Here is a 22,567-nt window from a genome sequence, read left to right on the forward strand (position 1 = left end):
AGGCCTGTGATGGGGCCGTGAAGTCTGTCCGCTTCTGGGCTTCAGTTTTAGGAACTGTATTGAGGCTGCATATCTAAGTTTTTTTCTCTAATCATCCCAGCTGACATTTAGATTCTTATATATATATCTGTGTCCTCTTATGATTTCCCCCTTTCTATAAATTTCAGAATTAGGACTTTTGGGGATCAAAGTGTATATCTTATGTCTTTTGATACAAATGTTCATATTCTTCTCTAGAAAGTTTGTTCCAGTGTTGACTCCAACAAGCAGAATTTACCAGTTGATTGTCTTAAATTTTTCTCCCAAAGATCTGTAACTTCCGTATTTATATACATATGTAGGACAGGGTGAGATTATAGATCTATATTTTATATCTAAAATATTATATGTATTATTTATGGGACACAGTTATATATCTACATTTAATATATAAAACATATATGTTAAATTTATATTAATATTAAATACACATTATGTTCATATTAATATATTAAATACATATATAAATTATATAAAATATATTTGAAATGTGATTTACGCAGAACAAATATTGGAAATGGAAGGGGAGAGTTGTGATATATCGATAACATGATTTACCTAGTTCTGAACCATCTGGGAGCTTCATATGAAATAATTTTGGTCACTTTATGTATGGATGAATGTGTGTGTACATATATATGTTTACACTAGGTGATTTGAAAAGGAGTACTTGGTGTAAGAAATAAAAATAGAAGTTTTAAAGATACATCATTTCCTTTATAGAATAAAAGAGTGTGTTGGTTAATTAATCAAAAAGATCAGAATGACCTTCCAAAATATCAGCGAGACGCCCCCTTTTCCCCCTCACCGTAGGTTTAAATGATGACTGGCCGTCATTGTCTTGAGAAGCCGGACTTTTTCTTTCATGGGTCACAGATGTTGAAACTCCAGTGAAGTTTGCATCATTTATTTTACATTGTGGTTTCCACGTTTTAACCAGGAATATGGTAGCATTGTAAATACCGACTATTTTGCACAGATTTGAAATGAGGTGAAAAAAAAATTCCAGCCGTCCTCTGGGGACGTTTGATAGAAGCTCAATCCTTCTCCTCCTTAGTACTGTGTGAAGTTGGCTGTGATGTGCTCGTGGTTGAAGGGTCTGTAGTCAGCAACTCCTGGAAACAAGCAGAGAACAACACGAGGTGCCCACGGTGCCCATAACCACGCCACCCTCCCACGGGACCAGCCCATTAAATTGGTTAGAGAGACAAAATCGCCAAAGAGTTGATTAGTATGAAGGGAGAATGGAACTGAGATTCAGGGGTCCTTGTTTCCAGGTTCTCAGTTGCCATGTGGAGCACATCTTTGGCCAAGCCCCTTATCTTGTGCCAGCCTCCTTCCCTCATACACACTACTGTACTACTAGTATTTATGCTGAAGAATTATTTTCAGGATTAGAAATAATGACTGCCAAATGCCTCATACAGTATCTGACACATAATAAGTATGCAAGAAAGCAGTTACTATTAAAATGGCTTATGTAAGCCAAATTTAGAGCATTCAAGGCAGGAACTCATGTTCATTGTGGAAGATTTTGTAAGAAGTGAGGAAGGGCAGTGGGTTGAGAATTCTTTTCTTTCTGGGCAGGAAACACAGATGATGACATAATCGATGATTAACTCTGAAGTAGCCAGGCATCAGAAAGCATGACAATTTCAGGCCCAAATCTTTTTGGATCTCAGAGGATTTTCTTTTCCCCAGAGAAGAAAAGTAACTGGCAGACATGAGAATTAGCCTGATTTAAGTTCCCAGGGCAATTCTTGAGATGAAGGTGGTAAGAGAATTAATAACAATAGTGATTAGCATTTTTGAACAAATGCCATGCAAAAGGTACTGAATTTACTCATTTCAAACACATTATTTCTTATCCTCACAATAACCTAAGAAATGGTTATTGCTCTTTCCATATTATGGCTGTGGGCACTGTGCCTCAGAGAAGATTCATTATTTGCCTAGTATAGCTAGAAAATAAGAGAAGGGGCTTCAGGAATTCCCTGGTGGTGCAGTGGTTAGGACTCAGCGCTTTTACTGCTGGGCCCAGGTTTGATCCCTGGTCAGGGAACTAAGATCCTGCAAGCTGTATGGTGTGGCAAAAAAAAAAAAAAAAAAAAAAAGAGAGAGAGAGAGAGAGAGAAGGGTATCCTAACCAAGGCTTATGTGACTCTAAGATCTTTCTTAAATGCTGTGCTTCAATTCCACAAATTCTGAACAGAGTTTTTTGTCAAATCCATGGTAGGCTCTAGGAAAAACGTCTCTCTCATTGTAGTCTTGGATAATGAAGCATCTTGACAAAGCACGGTGACAATGAACATCAGGTTAACTAGGTAACATCATCCTTCGACAAAACCATAGACCAGTACTCTTTAAGTTGCAGGATATTTTAGTATTTGCACAAACATTTTAAAGATTGTTAAGGTTTTGCTGAAGTCTGAGTTTTATTCTTCCCACTTTCCCCACCCAAACATTCTTCTTTCTGGTGATTTTTAACAACACTACAACAAAAGAAGGCGAAGAATGGATTTTGAGTGAAGCTGTGGTCTTGATTATCTGCTCTATCACATACTACGTGTATACCTTGGGCAAGTCCCTTTTTTATTTGTGAGACTTAGTTTTTTTTGTTGTAAAAAGAGTCACTAATGCCTACAGAGTTGATGTGAGTATAAAATAAGATAACGTTACTACATTAATAGATGTTATCTTATCCCTCTCATTTATTTCCCACTGGCTATGAATTCACTGTTCTTTTGCTTTACACATACATGTTTAATTTTTTAACCCCAAATTGGCCATCTTCTTAGATCACACACTTAAAAAAAAAAATCTTTCTCACATCTGCTTTTTCCTTCTTTAGCTCTTACTACTTTAGGTCAATCCACTTTTCTTGTTCACTGGATATTTTCCCACTGGCTCGGAGTGGAGTTAGGATTCTTGATTTTTTCAAAAGCTATTTTAGAGAGCTACCCATCTGTTCTATCTTTCTATCTATCTATCAACACTGTATATATATTCATAATATATCTGCATATGTACATACGTATGTAACAGCTATATGTACAATTATTGTATATATATACAGTCTCACAATTATTTATCGATTAAATAAATGAATAAATTAAATATGGCAATGAAAGAATTAGCCTTCAAACGATGGAGAAAATGCCCACATTCCTTTTCTTCTCTCACCTTCATTTAAAGGTGTTTTGCCGCTCAGGAACTGCCAATGCGTCTTGTGATTAACATTTTCAACGATATTGTTAATAGAAGAGACCATAGGTCCCCAGGGTGTCATTGTAGTTTCAAATCTGTAAGAATAAAATCATATACGATTAATACCTCACTTTAAGTCAGGCAATAAGAAGTTAAGATGAAGGGACAGAGACCTTCTAAATGCTTTAAAGATCAGAAAAAATCATGTTTCAAAGAGAAAATGCAAATGACTAATGAACATAAAATTACTTCACTTGGAATTAAATAAAAATAAAATGAACAGATTTTTAAAAAAACTATCAATAAGCAAATTTTTAAAATGTAAATGTCCAACAATGGGCAAAAAAATTAGGTGAGTGATGGAATGAATATCCAAGATTGACTCTTTTGCAGTTATGAAAATCATAATTTTCAATATTTTTCAGTGAAATGGGAAAATGCTTATGCAATAATATTAAGTGAAAATGTGGGATACACGTTGTATCAGAAATATCTATCTCGTATATTATGGATCACAACTATTTGTAATATGCATGGAGAAAATACCTATAAAATTATAAAAAATATCAACAGTGATTATATTGTGGATAGACTATAGATGCTTTGTTTTCTTCTTTATGCTTTCCCCCCTCAAAATTTCTTCTATGTGTATTTATTACATTTATAGTTAGGAAAAGTTAAATCAGGCAAAATTAAAGCTAAGCTTAGAGAAGAAGTAAAGTATATTCAGCAGGTTGTTGGAAAATTAAGTATTCTCGAAATGCGATCTTTATCTTGACCTGTTCTACAGAAGTTAGGGAAGTTATGGAGCTGGTCTGTGGGCGGCAGACACGTGTACTTATCCTAACCCTGGAGAACAGATCCCATGTCACTCGTGTATTCCTTGGCCTTTGTCAGTCTTTCTCCTGGACATCTGTCTGCAGAATTTGGATTGGGCCATCTTTCCTTTGAAAGTATCTCCTCTTTTCCTTTCCATGACCTGGCATCTTCCCCCTCCTCCTCCTACAGCTTAGGCTTCTCCATATTTCTCTACTGTTCCCTCTTTTTGCAAACTATAAACATTCCCCAAAGTTTAATGTTCTCCTTTGTGATTTATTTTTATATCTTTCCCTTTCCCAACTGGGTAGTAGAAAGAACATAAGAGTCAGTCAAATCTGGGTTCAGATCTCAATTCCACTAGTTGCATGTTACGTGATCTTCAGAATATTACTTAACCATTTTGGGCCTAAGTGGTTCTATCTGTAAAATGGGAATAATTATATCTGTCTCGTGGTTCATTGGAAGCATTGTATCTGCCACCTACTACACTGTCCCTAACTTCAGTCGTCAACTCTATCAGGTGACTACCCAATCTCTTTTGCTTGTCCTGACCTCTTTTTCTAGGACTTCCTTTATACCTCTAAAAGCTTCCTAATGTTTCTGTTTTGAATGCCAACAATTAATCATCTAAAGGAATTGGGTTTTTCTCTGAAGGACATTCTTTCTTCCTGACACTCCTACCAATAGTTTTGAAGCTTCTTGCTCTTGACCCCCACATCCAGTCACTCATGAGCCCTGGGGCATCTTCCTTGGTATGAGTACGTTTCTCCTAGATGAAGTCCTCATCAGTTTACAGCTTCATTTCTGTAGTCATGCCCTAGCTTTCCTCCTTGTCACTCATTCCCCAGACCAATTAACATTTTACAATATGACTTTTCTTACTCAAAAACTTTCAACCCTTCTCTGCAACATGAAGTCCGAATTCCTTAGCCTGGTATTTCAGGCTTTCTACAATATCACCCAATCTATCCTTCCAGACATCATTCATTTAATTCAGTCCTGTATTCTCTTGTCTAGTCAAGCTGGTCTACTCATTGACCTTAAATTCCTTGCTCAGTCCTGTCTTGAATGCTTTGTCCTCACCATCCCCCTCTTCCTTGAATACCATCCTTCCATATCTTCCTGTATGGTACCTATTCTTTGAATGTGGTCCAAAGCCACCAGCCTTCCTTGACTCTTCTTTTTTTTTTTTTTTTTTTCTTAACATGTAATTTATTTGTAAAAGTCAACCAGAACAATCTGAATTCAATCATCAGCTCAGGAAGCAGATTCCATGACATTTTTTCCCCCTAAATGCTAAATGACACAGGCAGCGATAAAATATGCAGAGAAAGAACCATGTCACAGAAGATGTGACAATTTTGATAAATGATGATAAATTGTGATGTAGAACAGCCGTTTGTAAGCTGCTGTTTTCAAAAACATGTATTTTAATGATGATTTTTGCCAAATATCATTTTAGAGAGATATTCTGTAATAAAACCATTGACAAACAAACTTGGTACCTTATTATAAATTAGAACAGAAATGTATTTAAGTTTTCAGCAAACTTGTAATTTTGCTTTGAATGAGAATGCATTTTAGATCCAGTCAGTTCCTTACAATGTTCCTTGACTCTTCTAATCCACACTGTGCTCTCTCTCCTTTGAATTCCTGTTTTAAAAACTCCATCTTATATTGACTTGAATGATTTAATTTTTATGAGAGCCTTGCCTAGTTACTAGATTGCAGGCTCCTCAAAGGGCTATTAAATAAAGATCTGTTACATTATCAGAAGGGAAAAAAGCAAGAAAATGAAGGAAGGAGAGAGAGAATGGGAATTCAGGTTGGGCTTGGGAGGAGTGGTGCATGTCACTTCTAACACTCACTTGAATGTGGGGTTTTCGCGCTGTGCTTCCTCTAGGACAACAAGTAGCACTGATCCTCTTTTTACACTAACATTGATGGTCTCATTGAAGAGACGCTCCACACCCCTCAGCTGGTTATTTATGGTGTATTTGACGGTGATATTGTATGCTGAGGTGGGAACAGGGCTAGGAGGGTTGGGTAGAGTTGGTTGCACTTCATGACCTGGGAAGAGCAAAGAGGCCAAGTTTGTTAAAGATTATGGGGTTTGTAGTATAGGTACAAAATCTCTGTTATTGGCAGCTTATACCAGAACACATTTCAAGAGATGACAGTGGTTTTGTGTCCTTTGTGGATTGTTCTGAAGAACTGGTGTGACCTATGAAGCTCTCATTTCCATCCTAGAGAATTGATCGTAGCTGAAGAACTGACAGCTAGCTTAATAACGAACGTTTATTTTGTTAAAAGGATTTGTAAACTGAAGGGAGTATTGTGAGCCCTAAGTCATGTATTTTACATGGTGCTCTCTGTTCACTTGGGGTTTTTTGTTAACCCGAAGAATCTGGAAGCAAAGGTAGTAAGTTTCAGACCATTTAACAAAATACCTGGGCACCTAGTGTAGAATCCTAGGAAGGACTCCATGGCCACCTTGTTCAAGTTGGGAAATCTTTGGGAAGCAGCCTAAGGAGTTAGTGAATGTGGCTATGTTTGGTATGATTGTGGTCAGATTGCTTAATTGTGGTCTCTATAGATTCTGTACTGAGATAGACAAGGAGCTTACTAATCTCTGCTTATCTCAGGAAGTCCATGCAACATAAGATGAATCATACTTTATGTTAGTATTTGATTAGAAAGAAGAGTTGGAGGACTCTATACCAAAGACTCTGGGGTGATAAATTTTTTTGCAGGACTCTACTTTCTAGATGTATATTTCTGCCATGTTTGAATTTTAAGTATCTCTGTATTATATTTGTAAATGGATAAAATAAAGATATTTCAAATAAAAAGGTAATGTGCCAGATTTCCACCACATCCCTTTGGTGTGCTGTGAGCACATTTTTATATCTCCAAGTCTTGGCTGAAATGTCAACTCTGTTCTTCTCCTAAGGTTCCCAAACTCAATGATCGGTCATACTTTCTTTGCTTTTGCACTGTATATGGTTTCTATTTCTGCTTAATACTTATTTCATTCTTCCAAATATTGTAGTTTTTGTCTACATACCATCTCCTGACTTTGTAAATAGCAGATATGATAAGATATTGCCTAATGTTTGGTGCATTTGTCAAATGAATGAATGAAGTCATATGTTATTTGACTGTTAGGACCATGGATCTTCTCTCTCCACAAGCATCCAACAAAATGATTTACCTGTAGTAGGTGCTCAGTAAATGTGTGTTGAATGAAGTGGACGTGGGAGCAGAATTCTGAGGGCAGGACAGCACGGCTGCGTGCTAACACACAACTCTTAGGAACTGGCCCTGCCTACATGGCAGTCATGGATTTAACAAGCCCTTATGCCACTTAAAATTGGTCCAAGTATCATTCCTGGCATAAGTTGCCACTTTATAGGGAGAGACAGATGTTAAGAGTTCTTACCAGGGCTGCAAGACACATGGGGTACATCTAGGTATGTCTTGCCTTTCAGGGAAGGGAGGATTTGGGCAATGGACACGGGGTTGTGGAATTTCCCCTCCTTAATCTCATCCAGTACAGAATCCATGGTCTTCTGGCAGTTCCACTCCTTGTTAGGTCGTTCAGGTGTCACAGAGAGAGCCTGGGGCCGGGGTGGGGGTGGGAGGGTGGGGAGAGAGAGAGAGACAGATTAGGTATAGCTGAGAGTTGGCCTTTATTAGCTTTATAAGGGACAGACTTGATCACTAATCTTTGTGATCAACCAGAGTCCAAAACCGAAGCTGCACGAGGTTCAGGACAACATCTGTCTTATTCACAGCTGTGTCCCCACTGCTTAGTTCAGTGTCTGTCACATAGCAGTCACACAATAAATATCTGAGCTACACTCAGATTCAGGGAGTGCTATTAGGGCTGCTGTATTTACTAACAGTTCTTGCATGTAGAAGGAGGATGAGAGCTGGCAAAGCAAGCTCCTGGGGCAGATTTAGTGTAGGACAACCTGGCCAGCTAACAGTAGTAGACTTCTTTTGTTTTTTGTTGTTCTACACACCCTTTGGTGGACTCTACCCACATTCTTTGATCATGTCAGTACTGTCAGCTAGAGGCTCCACGATCCTGGCCACAAGGGTGGACTTGTGGGCTGGGCTAATCGTAGAGTGCCATCCTGTTGGTGACAGTGATTGATGGACACATGCACTAATCAGAGTCCTTCCACGATACACAGACATTGGGAGAGAGAAACATTTCTTCCGCCTTGCTGGGGTTAGTAATCATTGAGGGGTTAGTAATCATTGAGGTGCTAGTGACCATCTTTCTCAGCCACTCTGAAGAAGCCATACAGCAGGAGAGAATGAGAAAAACTATGGCAGAGAGATGATGAAAGAGTGATCCCTGATATGATTTGAGCCCTCTATTCTGACTAATCCTGAAATCACCTAATCGAGCCCTGGATCCCCCAGTTTATGTGAAATAGTAAATCTCCATTTTTTTTTCTTAAGCAAACATTATTTGGGTTTCTGTTATTTGCAAAATGAGTCTTGATGAATACACCAAGCAAGTCACTCTACTTTGCTGAGTTTTCTGTCTCATGGGTAAAACAGAAATCATAGTTCCTGCCTACCTTTGGGGCGGTCATTGGAGGTTCAGATGGGATGCTATGCAAAAGCATTTTGTAATGGTGTGTTGGGAAGCTGTCCTTAGCACCTCCCTGCCTTTAGGGTTGTGCTGACTCATCCACCAGAGCATGTTAATGGGCTGGGGTTGCTGATGACCCATTCACCTGAAGCTTTGAATGGGAAATGGGAGAAGGGAGGGGAGCCAGAAATGCCTGTGAGCTAGAGGCAGTACTGTGAGCAACTAGGCAGTTTTGACAGGCTCTGTTAACCTCCCTAACCATGACAATGGCTCTTCCCAGAGGCCCCTTTACAGGGCAGTTTGGTTAAAGGGCATCAGTTAGGCTTTCCCAGCAACCGTATCTGTATCTCGTCCACTTGCCATATTCATATCCCAAATCCCACTAAGTGAGATGTATCCCCTTGGGATAAAACATCACAACACCAACTCTTTAGAAAGGAGTAATGCATTAGCCAGTTAGAAGTCAATAATAACTTCGCATGAAGAAGTTTATGTCCCCAAGTTAGGTTCTTGTCAGAGGAACCTTGAAAGCGTTGGAATATTTATGGAAGAAAGAGGAGGAAATGCCTCTGGGAAACAAAGTGGGTGGCCTAGGTCACTTGAAGGGCACTGACAGCTGGCAGAGGGTGAGTGAAGGCTGCAAAGGAAGCTAAATATCACCTCTCTTCCACTGGGAGAGATCACAAACAATTATTAAATGCCACATTGTGCCTGTGACTTTTTTATACCTTTGCTATTATGGGGAAAATGAAATTCCAGGAAATTCAATATTTGCCTAAGATGGTGGCCAATCTGGGATGCAAACCCAAGTTGTTACAGCCTTAGAAACCCTTTGTTTTTGACACCAGAACATTTTAGATTAGAAAAAGTTTATATAGTAGATATCTGGTGATTTCAGACTTCAGACTGCCTGGGTAAACTCTGGCGTAACTCAGGTAGGGAGAGGTTATGTATCCTAACTGATAAGTAATCCACGTGGCCTTTGATATCTGGATATGGATGATATCTGGATATGGAGGTCCTGCCTTTTTCCAAAGAATAACTTTAATTCCCAGGTACAGCTTTTCACGGTGTACTCTGCAGGTGCTAAAATCCCAAATAGAATTCACAAAACACATTAGCAAAAGCAAACACTTCTCTGTCTGGCTCTAAGGTGAGCAAGGTTATTTTAAGTGAGTCATGAATAAAACTTGCCTTAGATTTCTTCAAGACTTCCTTTGTTCCCCGACAAAGCTTTCTAGACCTGAGCCCTGGCAGTGTTTTGTTCTCTGACAAAATTTTATTGACCACGACATGATGTAGAAACTGACTTTATTTTCATTAGTTGGTCCTATGGCACATTGGAGTGGGGACTTTGTATTTACTCTTATGTTTAACATGAACTAATTTCTAGTCTATTTATGTCCTTTGCTCATTTTTTAATCTTAATTTAAAAAAATATTTTAAAAATTGAGATGTAATTGACATATAACATTATATTTGTTTCAGGTGTAGTAACAAATGATTTGATATTTGTATACATTGTCAAATGGTCACAGTTTAAGTCTAGTTAACATTCATCACCACACATAGTTTCATTGTGATGAGAACTTTTAAGATTTACTCTCTTAGTAACTTTCAAATATATAATACAGTATTATTAACAATAGTCATCATACTGTACATTACATCACTAATTTTTAATGTATAGAATATCAGACCAGTCTCCAACCCCCTGCACTAGTCCAGAGCTAAATTAGATTTAGGGTTGGCATTGTAACTCCATGGTTCTGTTTCTTTATTTTTTATTGATGTATAGTTGATTTACAATATTATTTTAGTTTCAGGCATATGGTATAGTGATTCAGTATTTTTGCAGATTATACTCCATTATAGATTATTACAAGATAATGGCTATAATTCCCTGTGCTATACAGTATATCCTTGTTGCTTATCTATTTTATACGTAGTAGTTTGTACCTGTTAGTCCCATACCCCTAATTTGCCCCTCCCCCCTTCCCTCTCCCCTTTGGTAACCACAAGTTTGTTTTCTATATCTATGAGTCTGTTTCTGTTTTGCATATACATTCATTTGTATTATTTTTTAGATGCCACATATAGGTGATATCATGCAGCATTTATCTTTCTTTCCTTGTTTTAATTCACTAAGCATAATATTATGATTCTCTGTTTCTTGGGATTTCCAAGTTGGGAAGGTCATGATGTAGTTTTTCTATTAATCCCATGGGGCATTTTGAGACTCTGGAGCATAAATTTCTTAGTTTGGACTACAGGATTTGGCCACAGATGACCCTTTAATTTTTGATTCTAGTTGGTTCTCTCTCCCCGTTATTATTGGTGTGTTTTCCACGGGAAGATGTTGCCCTAATCAATGGAAGGGGAGGGGTGTGTGTGTGTGTGTGTGTGTGTGTGTGTGGTTGTACTTGGAGCTATATCAAGCAGCATCTTATACAATCCAAGCCTGAGACTCTATACTAGGGAAGCATAGGACTGAGTATAGACTTGATGACCAGACACATCTGGCGCTGCCATATATTAGGGATCTTTGTGAGGTTGAACTGAGACTGAGATAGTAAAAGACCTTGACAAAGACTAGATGTCCAGGCAGTTTTAGATTATTTTCATTAATCATTTTGAATACAATCCCACCTTTTTTTGGATCAAGGTAAAGATCTGATAAAAGAACACTTGATTGGCAGCATGGAATCAGAAGATTCAATATTTTTTGAGGACCTCCTTGAATATCCTTATATTTTAATACACCAAACTTTCAATTGTCTATAATTATTATGAACAAACTGATCATTATTCATAATAAACCAATATATTTCTTGGATTTATTTATTTATTTATTTTTCCATGGAAGGGAAAAGAGTTCATGCATATTTGGTTTTATACTTTACCTGTGAGGTAGGGATGAATTAACACTTACCTGCATTTCACCAGTAGAGAAACTGAGGCACAGGTGCCGTAAGGAATCTACCTCTAGTCACAGTAGCTGGTCCTCCCCAGAGGTACTACCAGAAGCCTGGTCTCTTGGTCCTACAATCCAGGCTTAGGGACATGGACCCAGCGAAGGGCATCAATGACGCATTTACCTGCATGGCAAGGCCAGTGCTGTAGATGTCTCCAATGATGCCATTGTCTTGGATCCTCATGCTGATATTCTCCACAGTATTCTTTAGTACCTGACCGAACAGGACTCCGTAACCTTCCTCTGAACCTACGGGGATCTTGTGGTACATACAGGTCAGAGCCAAGGTCACCATTGCTCCTGTGTCTGAGAATCACAGCACGGGATAAGACAACCACCACCACCACAATATGAACAACTAACATTTGTGTGCTTATTGTGTTCAGGTTCATTACCTCCTTTACCCTTCAGGACAGTCTGTGAAATAGGACCTATAATTATCTCCATTTAGGGGATGAGGAAATGGAGGCTCAGAGAGGTTAGGTAACTGCCCAAGGCCACACACCTGAATGCAGATCTGTATGACTCCACAGCTCATGCTTTGAATGAAAGTCAACTAGCAGCATTTTCAATCCCACTTCTCTTGTCCCAATGTTTATCTTTCAAAATGTCAGCAGTGGTGAAGGTCCAGCCATCACCACCTCTCACTGAAGTCCTCTCTGTCACCCCACACAACAAGTGTAGTCTCTTTTCTGGATTCTTTTAGCATTTGTTGTTCGTACCTGTTTTGCAATCTCGGCACTCTCTGCTGTTACTGTGCCCTGTGTGTTCTCGGATGGGGGGAGGGCGGGGATTTTCATCTCCCATAGTACCCAGCACAAGGGCTTTTTTCATTATTTCATTCTTATTATGTATGAACTGAATGGGCAAACTCTGGCATGACGACGAGACCAGAACAAATCAAAGACTTGCCAGATGGCACTTTTTTCATCAATCTTTTCCTCCCCACCCTAATCTCCAACCAAAATTTCATCACCTCATTAAGGATGACAATGTTGGCAAAGAAGTCCCAATTTCCTGAACTGGCAGAGAGGTCCCAGCAATGCATGAGGTCCCAGATGGGAAACAGAGGCCAGTCTGTGTTTGACCCATGGGGAGGGTACTTGAGTAAATATCTACCTGTGTGCTGGTCTGATAAAGCCTGAAAGGAGAGAGGTTGCTCATGTGGCATGTATAAGGGGTGAAAACCTGAGATAATACTGTTGCTTAGATAGTGGTAGAGGAGAAAAGATGACCACCAATGAGGGGCATAAAAGTGGCCCCCACAGAGGGCATCATACAGAGAAGGGATCGTTATGTGCAGAAGAAGGACATGGTGTGGTAGAGGACAGAGCTTCCATTCACAAGCAGCCACGTGCTTGCAGGATGAAGGAATAAGATGGTTCCAGAGCATCCTTGAAGGGGAGCATTATGGGTTTAATGTTCAGAGAGTAGCTGTTTAGTATAAAGAGAATATTTGGGGACTTCCCTGGTGGCACAGTGGTTAAGAATCTGCCTGCCAACGCAGGGGACATGGGTTCGAGCCCTGGTCCAGGAAGATCCCACATGCCGCGGAGCAACGAAGCCCGTGCGCCACAACTACTGAGCCTGCACTCTAGAGCCCGCAAGCCACAACTACTGAAGCCTGCGTGCTGCAACTACTGAAGCCCATGCACCTAGAGCCCTGCTCCAACCCTGCTCGCCACAACTAGAGAAAGCCCACAAACAGCAACAAAGACCCAACACAGCCAAAAAAAAAAAAAAAGAGAGAGAATATTTGGATGTAGTAAGGAGAAGCATCGAGAAGAATAGAGTGTGGAAACAACAGCAGCGATTTAAGAGGAGGTTCAGGGTGGGACTGAGTCCAGACACTGATTTAATAATTTAATCACTCGTCTGGGAACAACTCCTGACTTGGATGACATATTTATTGTTCTCAATGGAGATTCTGATTTGTCTGTAACTGTCAGACATGTCAAGTATTGTCCTGGTTTCTGTTTTATTTTCTCTCTTTCATTTATACCTTAATTCACATGTCCAACAAATATTTGCCAAGTATCTCTCATCTACAGACATTTTCATGGTCCTGAGCTCCTCTTCCATGGAAAGCTCCCCCCCCTCCCACTTTCCCTCCAGCTCTACCCTTCAGTGACCTTGATGTTCCCAGCTCAGGGCACTGTGTGAAAGTGGTGACCTACTCACCCACGTTGAAGGGAGAGGAATTGGCCAGCAGGCTCTTGGCAAAGCGGGTCGCTATGGGTAAGGTCGTCTCCGGGTTGTTCTGGCACAGCGCCAAGATCGCCAGACTGGGCCCATAGAAGGATGAAGCATGGGTATTGAGGCCTTGGAAAGGGATAGAGGGCCTTCATAAGACTAACATTCACCATAAAGAAGATATTTGTGAAAAAGGAAAAGCCAAACCTTTTAAAGAGACATTGCTAGAAAACCTGTCCAAAAAGAAAGATACCATATGGCAAGAGATAACGTCCATGTGTCTCAGAGTAACACTGTCATCTGGCATGAGAACAGAATAAAAGGGATGCTGCTCTCTTCAATGATGGCATAGAACTGTTTCCCTGGGATAGTGGTCTATTCGAGTTCATTGGATAGGAAGTGGAGATCTCACTTGTGGGATCATCAGAGGTACTTTGTGTCTCTTGCCTAAACTTCCACTCTCCCTTCCTTTTTCTTTATAGATTTAAAATTCTCAGGAAGGGCCATTTGCCTCACTTCCCCCTCCCTTCTGATGAGGTCTTACTGGCAGGTGCCCAGTTCTCCATTTGTCTCTGTAGAATCGATACTCGGTTCCCAGGGTCTCGGCAGGAGGTGGTGAGGGCCATAATAGTGAGGGCAAGCTGGCCAATGGTAAGGTCTGTAGAAGAGAGAACAATATAGTTAAACAAAGGCGTTCTCACGGGAGAGAGCACCAGGGGCCAGGCTGAGCTCTCTGCTTCTTTCCAGATCATTTCGATTTTTTAAATAATGTGATTAGTTTTTTGATCTTTCTTAAGGAAAGAAGTATGGAAAAACATTGAAGAAGTATGGAAAAACATTAAGTAGGCCATTAATCTAGTGGCCTCTATGTGACTTGACAACCCCATAAGGAATTCCTGGTATCTGTTTAGAAAAACAGCAAGAATACCCATACAAATTCCTATATAAAAAATGTATAGTTACAAGATAATTTTAACTTTACTCAAGTTTATCTAATTTGAACCTCAAGGCAACTCCTGTGAGGTAGGCAGAACAGAGATTTTATTATTATTGTTATTGTTGTTGTTATTGCTATTAGTGTTATTGTTATTAGAATTATTTGCATTTCGCAAATGACGAACTTGTGGTTGATGGGGATCTGTGACTAGTTCCAGGTCACAGAATTAGTAAGTGGCAGAGCCAGACCTGGAAATCCACTCTTTTACATTTAATCTAGAGCTCTTTCTGCTTTACTGCCCTCCTGTGTGAATGCCCTCACTTCACACATGAGTCCTTCCAGGTACGCAGGGAAAAGTGTTTGGGTGATTCAGGTACCATCACAGGTAGCATTGGGGTGGGGCGACATGGAGGTGGGCCCTGGGGGTGGAGATTCAGGGAGCGGGCAGAGGGGCCCTGGCTTCTCACCGGCTGTGTCACTGGCCATGAGCTTGTAAGTCAGGAGCTTCTGGGCCTCCAAGTTGTAGGCTCCGGCCAGGTTCATGGCAATCAAGATGCTGGGGTTTGGGAAGGCAGAGTTGACCACGGAGCTCTCCATGAGTACTTGGATGCCATTAACCAAGGGCTGCTCTGCTAAGGGAACAGCTGCAAGGGACAAAGCCATTTACCAAACCCCTCATCCTCATTCCCTCGTCTCAGAAACATGTTTCCTGTGTCTCTTAGGAGAAGACAGGATTAGCCTTGGTATCCTCAGGGATGCTCCCTTTGGGGTGATTTTTAAAGAGCAATGGGGAAAACATTGGGCTTTTTCTTTTGAGGCCAATTAGTCCCTACATCTTCCCAAATAACCCTTATCTTTAAGAAAGTGATTTTTCACTTTGTAACATCGAGCACTATGGCTCACAGATATTTCATGCTATTTCTAGCATGTTCCTAGAAGTCACTGGTTTCCTTGCATCCATTTTTTTCTCCCTCTTACATGAAAAATATGAAAGATTTGGGATATGACCTATCCTCAGCAGGTACCCAACATTCTCACTAGTAGTGGTACCTGGTCAGAACGGCCACTGAGGGTCTTTCTCTGTATCATCAACCATCATTCCTGCAATGGTATTTCAATTTCTCTTAAAGTAAAATGCATAGACTTGCCTCTCAAAGAACTTCTGCTATTAAGTCAGGAAAGATGAACCACACACACTCACATCCTGACTCACCCGTTTTGGAACTCCTAGAGTGATCGCTATTTTCAGGCACTACCACATGAGCAGACGTCAGTGTCTGAGGTTTCTGCCTATCCCCAGGGTAACTGCTTCCCTGACCTTGGAAAAAATGCTCTACTCACAGCATGAGCTTCGGGTCTGGGTGCTGGTCCCAGTCATAGCCCAGAGAAGGGGCAGGAGTTGGAGGGTGACCCGGGCCATCCCACTCTCCCCTGTCCTGTCCATGTCTCCCGTTCACAAGTCCCAGTGTTTGCAAATAGAGTATTTCTCTACTTTTTCTTATATACGCTTCTCTTTGTAAAACAGTCTGACCTCCTCCCCCATCCTCCAGCCACTCCTAACCACTTATGCTGACCGCTCTCTCCCTGATAAAACTAATTTCCATTTGCTTATCTAAGTTTACCTACTATAGAGCCTCCAAGGTGCCTGAAGGTCACATCTAGGCCGCACAGTCATAGGAGACACTCAGGGCTTAATATGCGATGACCAAGTGTCCTTTACTAAAATCCTGGGAGGCCGGCTAATGTGTGCGTATAACAGACTTTCTCCTAAGCCTTTGCACACCCAGACAGCCTCTTGGCTGTTTATCGGCAACCACTTCATTGAGGTTTGGGGGATTCCTAAGGCACCACCTCACTTACAGTCTGAGGCACTTGCTTTCCAATACGCCCTCTTAGGCTCTCAGGTGAGCATCGGCCAGGTGAGGTCTGGCTTTATGCAATGAATTAAATTGACATGACCTGGGTTCCGGCCTAGGCTCTTTGAAGTTGTTTGATGTCGGGAAAGCAGTGGGCCATAAATTGTTTTGTTTGATTTCTCTTTCCTTATCTGGGGATGAAAGCAGTTTCAAACACCCAGGGCTTTCAGATATTATCTTTTAAAGTAAGTAATTGCAAAGCGTGAGATCAATGAACTATCTTAAGTAATATGTATATATTAAAAACTTTTTTAGAATTGTAGCTGTATAATAAAGCAAAGTATATCTCCCCCTCACACAGAGAACTGGAAATAATGAGATTATGAAGGAGGGGTCTACTTTTTTTTCTAACTACCGCATTTTAAGTAGCTCCTTTTAGGAGGCCATTCTCACAGTGACTCCCAGCTTAGACTAACGCAACATTGTAAATCAACTATACTCCGATAAAAATTGAAAAAATATACCATATGATGAAAAAGCAAAAAAAAAATTCAAATTCCTTTTAACGACCTCCAGGCCCTGTAAGATCTGGCATCTGGTTTCCTTCTGGACCTCACCTCCACCCACTTTCTCCTTTGTTCACTCTGTTCCAGCAGCACTTCTTTTTTTTTTTTTTTTTTTCTGAGTTTTTTTTTTTTTTTTTAACATCTTTTTTTTTTTTTTTTTTTAAAGACATTATTTATTTTTTTTTTTAATTTTATAACTACTTTATTTATTTATTTATTTATTATTTTTTTTGGCTGTGTTGGGTCTTCGGTTCCTGCGAGGGCTTTCTCCAGTTGCGGCAAGCGGGGGCCACTCTTCATCGCGGTGCGGGGACCGCTCTTCATCGCGGTGCGCGGGCCTTTCACTATCGCGGCCCCTCCCGTTGCGGGGCACAGGCTCCAGACGCGCAGGCTCAGTAGTTGTGGCTCACGGGCCCAGCTACTCCGTGGCATGTGGGATCTTCCCAGACCAGGGCTCGAACCCGTGTCCCCTGCATTAGCAGGCAGATTCTCAACCACTGCGCCACCAGGGAAGCCCTTTTTAACATCTTTATTGGAGTATAATTGCTTTACAGTGGTGTGTTAGTTTCTGCTTTATAACAAAGTAAATCAGTTATACATACACATATGTTCCCATATCTCCTCCCTCCCTCCCGCCCTCCCTATCCCACCCCTCTAGGTGGTCACAAAGCACAGAGCTGATCTCCCTGCAGCAGCACTTCTTGTTCCTTGAACCCATCAGCCACCTTTGCTCTTGCTGTCCTCTCTGCCTGGGAAATCCTTACTCCAAATACTCTCATGGTGGCTCCCTCACTTCTTTCATGTCTCTGCTCAAAGGTCAGCTTTTAGAGAAGGCTTCCAGACCATTCCATATGAGACAGCCTCACCCCCCTGACACCCACCGTGCCCCTTACCTGCTCTAGCTCCTCTCCCTCTGTCATACTCTATGTGTAGTTCACTTACTGTCTGTCTCCTTCCCCACTAGAATGTCTGCTCCAAAGGGGCAGGAGCTTAATCTATTCTGTTCACTGCTTTGTCCCAGGTACTTGAGACACTGCCCAGCTCACAGTGGGAATCAAATGAATACTTTTTAAAAATTTTTTTTATTTTTAAAGTTTATTTCATATTATTTATTTAATTTTATTTTATTTTTTAGTTTCTGGTGTACAGCAGAGTGATTCAGTTATATATTCTTTTTCATACTCTTTTCCATTTTGTTTAGTACAGGATATTGAATATAGTTCCCTGTGCTATACAGTAGGACCTTGTTGTTTATCTATTTTATATATAGTAGTTTGTATCTGCTAATCCCCAAATCCTAATTTATCCCTCCCCCACCCCCTTTCCCCTTTGGTAACCATAGTTTGTTTTCTAAGTCTGTGAGTCTGTTTCTGTGTTGTAGATAAGTTCATTTGTATCATATTTTAGATTCCACATGTAAGTATCTTATGATATTTGTCTTTCTCTGTCTGACTTACTTCATTTAGTATGATAATCTCTAGGTCCATCCATGTTGCTGCCAAGTGGCATTATCAAATGAATACTTTCTGAATGAATGAATTAATGAACAAATATATAGCATGGGTGATTAAAAAAAAGCATTTTTTTTTTCCTTCTTGGATTAATTTGGTGGTTTCGTAGGTGAGAACACAGGATACGTATTGGGGTGTGCTAGACAGCTTCTAACATCGACCCATGTTCCCACCTCCTGGCATTCATGCTCTTATGTAATCAATCCCCTTCTCTAGCGTGCGGGCTGGCCTTGACTCTAATAAATATAATGCAGCGAAAGTGATGGGATGAGGTTGCAGTAGACCGGCTCCGTCTTGCTTGCAGTCTCTCTGGCTCTTCTTGCTTTTTGCTCTGATGAAGCAGCTGCCGCGCTGTAAGCTGCCTTATGGAGGGGCCGGCGCAGCAAAGAACTGAGAGCAGCTTCCAGCCCACAGCCAGGGAGGAAAGAATCCCGCCAAGGGTCACGAGAATGAGCTTGAAAGCAGATCCTTCCTCAGTTGAGCTTTGCGATGAAAGCAGCCCCAGCCGATATCTTGATTGCAGCCTCATGAAAGACCATGAGAGGACCCAGGTAACCTGTCCCTGGATTCCTCACCCATAGAAACTGTGAGATAATACGTGTTGTTGTTTTAAGCCATTAAGTTTTAGGGTGACTTGTTATACAGCGATATATCACTAATACACAGCATTTGGTGGGAGATGAAGCCAGAAAGACAGTTTTGGTCTGCATGGTAGAGAGCCTTGTATGCCATATGAAGGAGTAGAATAATTCCCCCACCTCCAAGAGGTCCATATCCTAATCTCTGGAATCTGTGAATATGCTAAGTTACATGGTAAAGGTGAGTCAGGCTGGGACCTGGGACCCTTTGTGCAGAGCTGCAACGCTTGAACCTGGACAAACGTCTCCTTGAGCAACAAAATACAAAGAAACTATAAGGGTCTAAAAATAACTTCATGAACGTGCAGTTGGGGCAAATTCTGGACAAAAAATACAAAAAGACCAAACAAGCTCAACTGGCACTTCTGAAAAGCTGGGAGCAAAAGCAGGGTACTGTGCATGCCTCCTGTGCACAGTACCGCCAAAGGGGTGGGCAGACCACCTAGCCACGCCCCCCCCCCCCCCGGCCCGATCCCCGGACACATCCCTACCTTCACCCCCATGTAAGGAACCAGCTTGCTCCTGCTCGGTGAGTGAGCTAGCAAGGGAACATGTTACTTGTTCTCTCTCCCCGCTGCTGTAGCAGGGGTCCCAATAAAGCCTTGCCTGAATTTCTTGTCTGGCCTCTCATCAATTTCTACTGACTAAGGAGGCCAAAAACCCTGGTCGATAACAAAGGGAATTAAGGTCGTTATTAAACTGACTTTAAAATAGGAAGATTATTGTAGATTATCTCGATGGACCCAATATAATCACAGGGGTCCATAAGTGGAAGAGGGAGGCAGGAGACTCAGAGAAGGAGAGGTGATGAAGGAAGCAGAGGTCAGCATGATACAATTGCTGGCCTTGAAGGCGGCGGGGCCGTGAGCTTAGGAGCGCAGGATTCCTCCAGAAGCTGGAACACACAAGGAAATGGATTCTCCCCTAGAAACTCTTGAAGAACACAGCCCTTTCAACACTTTGATTTTAGCCCAGTGAGTCCCAGTTCAAACTTCTGACATCCAGAAGTGTAGGAGAATATATCTATCTTTGTTTTAAGCCAGTACATTTGTGGTAATTTGTTAGAGCAGCAGTAAGGATCTAATACAGGATTAGGAACCAGCATGGCGCTGACCTTGGGTTCCAGACCTGCTCATAACCATCCTGAGATAACCCGTGCACACTTGGTGTGCCTGCTCTCTGAACATACTCTTTCTTACAGCCATGGTTGCTTCAAGACTAATGTTGACACAGTTGTTTCCATTAGCAAATAACTTTCAGAACAGAAACCACAGAGGCTGTAGTTTCTTTTTTTTTTTAATTTAATTTAATTTATTTTGTTATACAGCAGGTTCTTATTAGTCATCCATTTTATGCACATCAGTGTTTACATGTCAATCCTAATCTCCCAATTCATCCCACCGCCACCCCCCACCCCTGCCACATTCCCCCCTTGGCATCCATATGTTTTTTCTCTACTTCTGTGTCTCAATTTCTGCTCTGCAAACCGGTTCAGCTATACCATTTTCTTTTCTTTTTTTTTTTTTTCCCACACACACTGTATTTTATTTTTACAAGAGATAAATAGACTGACACCAAGCATTGTAAATGGATGCCACAACAAAAGCAACAATGATTGCAATTACCAAACACGAAACACACTCATACTATGTCATAATATTGACATTCAGTCCAGTAATCCTCCACTGTAACAGCTCCTTTACTTTGCAGTGAAAATTGATTTGTATATTCTTTGCCTCTGAGTCCTTGTGGGATTTTTTTTTTTAATTCAAACAGAAAGTCACAAAAATTATAATCATCCTCATCAGTTCACTCAGTCCCATGTAATTAATTTTTTTTTATCTTGATCTTTTGTTAGCACTTTTATGAGTTCATCAGTTTTTCATTAGAGTTCTGAAAACGCTTATTCATTCAGTTCAGCAGTACGGTCAGTTACCAGAAACCTATACTTGTCAGAGTCTTTTCCATGAATTCCTTGAAGATGAAACCCTTTTATAGGAACATATTTGTAAAAGCATCAGAGTACACCCAGAACTGTCTGTAAATGACAAAAGACTTAAAAATGACCACTGTTAAAGATTTGATGAAAGTTCATAATAATGCAATTGACAAGGAAATTTAGTTATTTCTGAGATATACATTTTAAAGTAATAACTAGAATTATGACTTATAACATTATACCAGAACATATAAGATTTTTAGAAATTTCATGTAATATCTGAAACATTTATATTAACATATTTCCATACAAATAACCCAATGAAAGATTAGTATTAGTTGTTTTGTTTGTTTGTTTTTTTGTACTGCAGGTTCTTATTAGTCATCAATTTTATACACATCAGTGTATACATGTCAATCCCAATCGCCCAATTCAGCACACCACCATCCCCACCCCACCGCAGTTTTCCCCCCTTGGTGTCCATATGTCTGTTCTCTACATCTGTGTCTTAACTTCTGCCCTGCAAACTGGCTCATCTGTACCACTTTTCTAGGTTCCACATACCTGCGTTAATATACGATATTTGTTTTTCTCTTTCTGACTTACTTCACTCTGTATGACAGTCTCTAGATCCATCCACGTCTCAACAAATGACTCAATTTCGTTCCTTTTTATGGCTGAATAATATTCCATTGTATATATGTACCACATCTTCTTTATCCATTCGTCTGTCCATGGGCATTTAGGTTGTTTCCATGACCTGGCTATTGTAAATAGTGCTGCAATGAACATTGGGGTGCATGTGTCTTTTTGAATTACAGTTTTCTCTGGGTATATGCCCAGTAGTGGGATGGCTGGGTCATATGGTAATTCTATTTTTAGTTTTTTAAGGAACCTCCATACTGTTCTCCATAGTGGCTGTATCAATTGACATTCCCACCAACAGTGCAAGAGGGTTCCCTTTTCTCCACACCCTCTCCAGCATTTGTTGTTTGTAGATTTTCTGATGAGGCCCATTCTAACTGGTGTGAGGTGATACCTCATTGTAGTTTTGAATTGCATTTCTCTAATAATTAGTGATGTTGAGCAGCTTTTCATGTGCTTCTTGGCCATCTGTATGTCTTCTTTGGAGAAATGTCTATTTAGGTCTTCTGCCCATTTTTGGATTGGGGTGTTTGTTTCTTTAATATTGAGCTGCATGAGCTGTTTATATATTTTGGAGATTAATCCTTTGTCCATTGATTCGTTTGCAAATATTTTCTCCCATTCTGAGGGT

At 40.6% G+C, this 22,567-nt stretch overlaps 1 protein-coding gene across 1 annotated transcript; it reads right to left on the bottom strand.

The window, feature by feature from the left end:
• Positions 1–1,092: 1,092 nt before the first annotated feature.
• On the bottom strand, positions 1,093–16,201 carry CBLIF (cobalamin binding intrinsic factor). Its single transcript, XM_059929736.1, has 9 exons — positions 16,123–16,201; positions 15,249–15,425; positions 14,389–14,502; positions 13,833–13,973; positions 11,776–11,957; positions 7,508–7,685; positions 5,934–6,135; positions 3,223–3,341; positions 1,093–1,154 (listed from the first exon to the last, which is right to left on the bottom strand). The coding sequence occupies exons 1-9, from the start codon at positions 16,199–16,201 to the stop codon at positions 1,093–1,095; spliced, it is 1,254 nt and encodes a 417-aa protein (XP_059785719.1).
• Between the last annotated feature and the right edge of the window lie 6,366 nt (positions 16,202–22,567).

The sequence above is a fragment of the Balaenoptera ricei genome, chromosome 8 (assembly GCF_028023285.1).
Source record: "Balaenoptera ricei isolate mBalRic1 chromosome 8, mBalRic1.hap2, whole genome shotgun sequence".
Classification (NCBI taxonomy): Eukaryota; Metazoa; Chordata; class Mammalia; order Artiodactyla; family Balaenopteridae; genus Balaenoptera; species Balaenoptera ricei.